Consider the following 8,152-nt stretch of genomic DNA (forward strand, 5'->3'; position numbering starts at 1 on the left):
GTTGTCGGAGTATGAAGTGCCGACAGAAAATTGGGATCCCATTCTTGTCTTTTTATGCGTGCAGCGTATTCCTGATTGCACTGTGACCTTATGGGAACAGAGCATTAAAAATAAATTTGCTTTATCATGCTGGAAAGATATGAATGCTTTTCTTACGGAAAGGATCAAAACTTTAGAATGTCTTCGTGATATTCGAGAAACGCCTCAGACAAAGAAGTCTACGACACAAAAGGTAAAGACTCATCATGCTCAACCGGCATCCAATTCTCATATTTGTGTTCTATGTAAGCATCAAAGCCATTTTCTGCGTGATTGCAAGCGTTTTAAAAATCTTTCAGTTTCGGAAAGATATTCTACGATTAGGAAACATCATTGTTGTCTTAATTGCTTATCACGAACACATGAGGTTAAGAACTGTACAAGTGCTCATAGCACTTGTACAGTACGCTTCATCATCGGATGAAGCGAATGCTAGTTCCAATACAGTCACGAGTTCTGTTGTGGCTACGCCACCCACTCACTCTAGGTCTGTGGAATCTTCAGCACATACTTCCAACAACAATAATGCAACAATTCTAATCGACAAGTGTTCCACGTGTCTGATAATCGGACTGTACTTTTAGGGACTGCTATGGTGAATATACGTCACCAAGGTATGACATACCCGGCTCGAGCCCTTATTGACCCTGGTTCTGAAACATCGTTTATTTCGAAACGTTTGCAGAATCAGTTAAAGATTACGGCGCATTTGACAAATGCCTAAGTTTCTGGTGTTAACCAGACTGTTACTGCTACTTCTACCAAACTGTGCTCGATCGAAATAGCATCTCCCTTGGACACTTCGATTATTTTGCGGACTAATGCTCTTGTTATACCAAATATTTCAGGTATCTTACCATCTTTTGTCTTATCAGATAAACTTTGTAGGGATTTACCAAATCTTCCACTAGCTGATTCTCAGTTTTTCAAATCCAGACCGGTTGATCTGCTCTTAGGTGCCGATTTATATCCCCAAATTATGTTAGGAGAAATTCGTACGCATATTTTAGGATCGCTATTAGCTCAGAACACAATATTCGGATGGATTATCACGGGTCCAGTGCCATCCTCTTCTGTACAGGTATTTAACACTAGGGTTGACTTTTCGGAAGAGGACAATTTAAACAGTAGTTTACTTCGTTTTTGTGAACTGGAAGAAGCGCCGAAAAGAAAAATTATGTCCCCCCTTGATCGGATGTGTGAGGAAAACTACAAGGCCACAACTCGTAAAGGACCTGATGGACGATATATTGTCACACTTCCTTTTAAATCTGATTTTCCCGAAAAGCTGTCGTTAGGTTCTTCAAAACAGAATGTTAGGGCGCAATTTTTGAGGACGAAGCTTCCTTGTTGAGAAAACCAGAAATAAAGAAAATGTATGACGATGTAGTAAGAGAATATTTATTTTTGGATCACATGAGGCCAATAACGGAGACCTCGTCTTCTATTTCCTCTTGTTATTTGCCGCACCATCCTGTGATCAAATTGGATCGAAAAACTACTAAGTTGAGGGTAGTTTTTAATGCGTCAAATAAAACCTCAAATGGACTTAGTTTAAATGATTGTTTGTTGGTCGGTCCTACCCTTCAAGCTGATTTAGTCCTACTTATTTTGCGTTGGCGATTTTTTAGATTCGTCTTTAATTGCGATATTACTCAAATGTATAGACAGATAAGGCTTGACCAGTCTCATACTCCTTTTCAGCGTATTTTGTTTCGCGATTCTCCGACGGAGGAAATAAAGCAGTATGAATTACAGACTGTGACCTTTGGCGTCAATTGTGCGCCTTATCTGGCCATCCGTAGTTTGTTACAGTTGGCAGATGATTTTGAGAGTCAATATCCACTTGCCTCGCAAATCATACGTAAAGGTATGTACGTTGACGACGTACTTACAGGGACACATGATGTGGAAACCGCTTTGGTTGCTCGTGATCAGCTTAAAGCGGCATTATCATCAGCAGGTTTTAATCTTCGAAAATGGACTTCGAATGATAAAACAATTTTAGTCGGGTTTCCCCCAGAACATTTGGTAGATGAAAAACTTTTAGTTTTTGTCGAAGCGAGTAGTTCGAAAACGCTGGGACTCCAATGGAATGCTCATTTGGACGCGTTCTATTTTAAAGTGGATCCCATAGCATGGCGTTCAAAATATACAAAGAGGGAAGTTTTATCCACAATAGCTAAATTATTTGATCCAGTAGGATGGCTAGGTCCGGTTATAGTAGTGGCAAAAATGATAATGCAGAGAATTTGGCAGGATCAGATAAATTGGGATGAGAATCTTAAAGTTTCAACGCTGGCTGAATGGGAGAAATTTGTGACTTCATATCATGAAGTCAATAGTATCCAAATTCCTCGATGGGTTCATTATGAACCAGAATCCTCAGTGGAACTTCATGTTTTTTCTGATGCCTCGGAAAAAGCATATGCGGGGGTGATATATGTTCGAGTGGAAACACCTAGAGGAAAAATTTATTCACATTTGCTCACATGCAAGACGAAAGTGGCCCCGATTAAATCGGTTACTTTACCTCGTCTTGAACTTTGTGGCGCTGTATTAGCGGCAGATCTTTTGAAAGCTGTGCTTTGTGAAATCGACATTCCATTAAACCAGGTTTATTGTTGGACTGATTCCACGATCGTCCTTTCCTGGTTGAAAAAAGACCCCTGTACTTGGGCAACATTTGTTGCAAATAGAGTTTGCAAAATACAAGAGATTGTTGGCAAACATAACTGGCATCACGTCAGATCTGAGGACAATCCAGCAGATTTAGGAAGTAGGGGAGTTACACCTTCAATTTTAGCTCAGAGCTCTCTTTGGTGGAATGGTCCACATTGGCTTAGAGAGAAAAAGTCTACTTGGAATTTGAAAAGCCTAGGTATGCTTGATACCGATCTTGAAGCTCGAAATGTGAAATCTCACGCCTCTTTTTTTACAAACTATGAGGATGTGTTGGATAGATTTTCGTCACTTGATCGTGCTATCAGAGTTTTATCTTACGTTTTTAGATTTTTCCATAGAACCCATTCGTCTTATAGGAATCGCTATTCGTATGATACAATTACGCTATCTGATAATGAAATAAGACATGTGAAACTACGTTTGGCCATTGTGGCTCAAAAGGTCAAATTTGCGGAAGAGTACAAGAGTCTATTGGAAAAAAGACCAATTTCTTCTAAAAGTAGCCTGTTGCCCTTAAATCCTATTCTTGACAATGAAGGTGTCATGAGACTTAACGGTCGATTGGCTAGATCGCCTTCATTGGCCTACACAGAAAGGCATCCTATTTTATTGCCATATTCATGTCGTTTCACTCTTCTTTTAGCGGAATTTATTCATAAGATTTCCATTCATGGTGGAAATCAACTTATGCTACGGATAATACGAATCGAATATTGGATTCCTCGTGCAAAGACCCTTGTTCGGACTGTTGTAAATAGGTGTAAGCGATGTATCTTAGATCGTAAACGCGCTTGCACTCAAATTATGGCTGCCTTACCTCCAGAACGAACTGATTTAGATCGACCGTTTACAACAACTGGAGTGGATTTCGCTGGCCCATTTGATATGAGAAATTTAAATGGTAGATCGTGTCAAATCTTAAAGGCCTATGTATGTATCTTTGTATGTTTTTCCACTAAAGCCATACATCTAGAAGTAACTTCGGATTTATCAACGGATAAATTCTTAGCGGCATTTAATCGCTTTATATCAAGACGCGGTTGTCCACTTACCATCTTTTCGGATAACGGGACGAATTTTGTAGGAGCTTCTCGAGAGTTAGAACGAGAGTTTAAAACATTTTTATCAGAATGTAGAGCTAGGATGTGTACGACGTACGGCATCAACGGCCTTTCTTGGCGTTTTATTCCAGCTGGAGCACCTCATATGGGTGGTTTATGGGAAGCGGGAGTCCGAAGTTTTAAACTTCACTTCCGTAAAGAAGCCCATTCCGGCAAATACACTTTTGAAGAACTTTCGACGGTCCTCGCTAGAATTGAGGCATGTCTAAACTCTCGACCTCTCAGTCCTATGAGTGACGATCCTAATGACATAGTGGCTCTTACACCAGGCCATTTCCTAATAGGGTCTCCAATATTAGCTCCACCTGAACCTTCGATTTATCAATCTCCGCTTAGTCTTCTAAATCGGTATAGAAAAGTAAAGGCTTTGACTCAGCACTTCTGTCGTCGATGGAAGGAAGAATACTTGTCAGGGCTTCACAAACGTTACAAGTGGAAGTATCCGGAACGCGATATAATAACCGGAGATTTAGTAGTTATTCGAAATGAGCAAATGACACCCACTTCTTGGAAAATGGGAAGAGTAGTTCGGACTTATCCAGGAAGTGACAATCACGTACGCGTCGCGGACATACGTACCGAAAACGGGGTTATAAAGCGACCAATTACCAAACTGGTCGTTTTGACCAGTGAATCTTTTTAATGAATATTTGTTAACCTTCATTGTTTCCTAGCACTATGGAACGCATTATGGCCATGTCTGAAGCTGATCTCCTTGAGGAGTATGGTGAGGCAATGGAGGTTGACACCGCAGCAGCCACGAATCAACCGGGTTCTACCGACAAGTCCGACGATGGCGCCACCAGTATCGCCGCCGTGGAAAACCCACCAGTCTCCGTGGTCCCTGCACCAGAGGTCCCAATGACCTCCAACGAAAACTCCACTGCACCTGCAGTGGTTTCAGCTCGAGAGGTACCTTTGACCTCACCTGAGCAACTGTCTGCCCCTATGGCAGTACCGGCTCTAGAAGCCGAAACTACGCAAAATCCTGATCCCGTATCAGGTGCCACGGAAGCCTCAGGTTCGAATCCGGTCGCGAATTCAATAAGCGAACAACAAAATTGCCCTCTTTGTAAGCGACGTCATCGACTATCGGGTTGTCGAAAATTTCAAAATATGTCCTTCGAGAGGAGAATTAGGATGGTGTTATTGCACCATTGTTGCTCTCGGTGCCTATCAGCGGAACACATCTCTCGTGATTGTACGAGTGAAGGCCGTTGTAAAAAATGTAAAGGAAAGCACCATTCTATGCTCCACTCGAAGAATCACGTCGCCGCCAAATCTAAAAAACGCGCTCGAAACGAAGCTACCCGACCAGACGCCCCCGTTAACTCTTCGCCGTTGCCGTTGCTTCATGTCGTGACATTCTCACCAACAGCAACCGTTTTGTTGCTTGGCTCAAAAAAGAGCATTCGGGTACGGGCAGCTTTAGACCTTTGCTGCAGTATGAGCTATATTTGCTCCTCCTTAGTTGCAAATCTAAAACTGCCCGTGACCACTGTTGGTGCAGACCAAATATGTCGAGTGAACATTTGTTCACAATATGACCCGACGCAACAAATAACGTTTACCGTTAAAGTAAAGAAAATGCAAGGCATTAAAACACCATTGCAAACAGTTTCGGATTCGGTTAAAATTCATTTTGAGGGACTGCAATTGGCAGACCCTAGTTTTAATGTCTCTGGCAAAGTCGCACTTGTCATTGGTCCGGAAATTGCTCCGCAAGTTTTAAAAGGGAAAATATATTCGAACCCGACTTCCGATGGCTCAATACACCATTTTTGGTTGGGTCATTTCTGGCCAAGCCTCTCTTTAAGAGGCCCAGTTCATGGTCTGATTTAAAACCATTCTCCCATGAGAGCAGTATGTAGTCTGCGTAAAACTACATCCCATAGACTTTGTTCTATGGGAACATCTTTACCAGCTGGTCTGGTTTTTGGTCCTATGACCAATTTGTTGTTTGAAAAAATGAATTAAATAAATAAATGAAAAAAAAAACTATTACTTTAAGCTCTTTATTCTTTATTAGATTTTACCTCTTAAGTTTATATTATGGTTGCAACGTCCTTTGTTGTTGCAAGGTGGCCGGCAATGTTTAAGTTCGTTTTTTTTTTGTACGTGTATTTACGTTTTTTTTTTTTGATTATTTGATACTTGTTAGGATTTAGTACATTCCCTTTTTTACACCCTTGGGTGGGGATATTTTTCTAAATTCTAACGAGTAAAACCGCTAACGGTATCGGCTTAAATATTGTTCGCCACTTTCTGCCATTAAAATATATCATTATCTTCCTAATCGCTGTCGTATACGTTTCGTATAACCCAAACACAAGGTAATATTTAATAAAGATTTTTTATTTAAACAAAATTTTATTTTCACGCACGAACACCTAGTAAGTAAAATTGTTTCTACAGCACCTTCCTAGCTGGAACACAAGTATATCAAAAAATCTCTACAACAACTTTCTATTTAAAATACATGTGTATTAAGAAGTATCTAAATATGTATGTTTTTTAAAAAATGCTACCCAAATACATGTTTCTACAAATTCATTCATAAGCATAAGGCCACTCCAATCATTACTAGATCATGTTCCTAATTTTAAGCAACAAATTTTGCTTAAAATTCATCTAAACATTGAAAAAATGTTGATCCAAAAAATATTTTTCGATAAATGAAAAATTTTTTGTTGATTAAATTTCATCACACTTGATTTTTTTATATTATAATTTTCTGTTCTCATATACAATGTTAATCACTCGTATATTAAAATGTAATGCAGAAAAAAATTTATTAAAAATTTAAACTTCATATCCAGATTTTATATACAAGTAAATCAAATTATAAGTAACACAAAGTAAAGCACACAACATTGGTTACAATTCCGAGTACTCTGATTTTATTATAGCAATAGCAAAACAAAATGAACAACAACAACGCTAAACGAAATAAACACTCAAAAAACAAAATACACAAGGCAGTAAAACCAACAGACATCCAAACATACGAAACGAAATACACAAAAAAACAAGAACAAAATACACAACGCAATGAAACCAACAGACATCGAACATACGAAACTGTACACCAACAAACAAAAATCATATACACAAGGCAATGAAACACACATCCATCCAAACATACAAAACTGAATACAGCAAGAAACAAAAACAATAAACACAAGGCAATGAAACACACAGCCATCCAAACATACGAAACGAAATACTCGGAAAAAAACAAAAACAAAATACACAACGCAATCAAACCAACAGACATCCAAACATACGAAACTGAATACACCAAGAAACAAAAACAATATACACATGCCAATGAAACACACAGCCATCCAAACATGTGAAACGAAATACTCAATGAATAAGCAATGTTGTTGTTGTTGCTTATTAACAAAAGCATAAAAAATTGTCTTTTTTATCAAATTTTCATAGGTTGTTTCGGATTTTTGCTCATATCTCCGTTATTTATGGACCGATTTTGCTGATTTCCAATAGGAAACTTCTCGAAAGTATGTCCAACAGAATTATTGAAGATTTGGATCCCGGGTCTTCAGAAAATTGATTTCAACAAACATACATACAGACAGACAGACGGACATAGCTTAATCGACTCCTCTATCTATAAGGACTCGGAATATATATACTTTATAGGGTCGGAAAATTATATTGTAGAAATTACAAACGGAATGACAAACTTATATGTATATACCATTCTCACGAAGGTGAAGGGTATAAAAATATATGTACATTTACTTTTTTTCGGTAATACTTGGAAATAATAGTATGTATTTATGTATACAAATCAGGATTAAAATAAATAACAATGAATGGTTGAAAGAAAACGTTATTAAAAGTTCTTTTTAAATGTTCAGTTTTATCTTTTGTAATTATTTTTATAATTTCATTGTAATTAAACTTGTTTTTACTTAATTTACTTGAAAATTAATTATTAAATAAATCAAAAAAGTAAGGACAGTAAATTTTATATAAAATTTAGAAAATATTTAAAACTATAAATAAAAAAACACAATCTTCATAAAAAAGTTATTATAAATTCCATTCACGTCTTTGCCACAAACCATCCTCGGTGACTTCGTCACTTCCCTTAATGGTCGCTTCGCACAAATTAACCACCGCCACTACATTATCGCTGACCACTTTACATTGCAGCGAAATTGGTATCGCCCAGTGTACACTTAATAAGGTAGCCTCGTCCGCACAGCTGATCATCAGCTTTTACAATCTTATCTGTCAAAATTCCTGTTTGTTTACATAGAAAAAAAAATCGCAAA

General features: G+C 38.1%; 1 protein-coding gene across 1 annotated transcript; it reads left to right on the forward strand.

The window, feature by feature from the left end:
- Positions 1 to 1,698: 1,698 nt before the first annotated feature.
- Positions 1,699 to 4,488, forward strand: LOC124419256. The gene has a single exon (XM_046947884.1). It carries the CDS (start codon positions 1,699 to 1,701, stop codon positions 4,486 to 4,488), a length of 2,790 nt encoding a protein of 929 aa, XP_046803840.1.
- Positions 4,489 to 8,152: the final 3,664 nt, after the last annotated feature.

The sequence above is a fragment of the Lucilia cuprina genome, chromosome 4, assembly GCF_022045245.1.
Source record: "Lucilia cuprina isolate Lc7/37 chromosome 4, ASM2204524v1, whole genome shotgun sequence".
Classification (NCBI taxonomy): Eukaryota; Metazoa; Arthropoda; class Insecta; order Diptera; family Calliphoridae; genus Lucilia; species Lucilia cuprina.

Bases quoted from the DNA above. Each gene is read 5' to 3' on its own strand.
- LOC124419256 (XM_046947884.1), top strand. From the start codon at position 1,699: ATGTATAGACAGATAAGGCTTGACCAGTCTCATACTCCTTTTCAGCGT.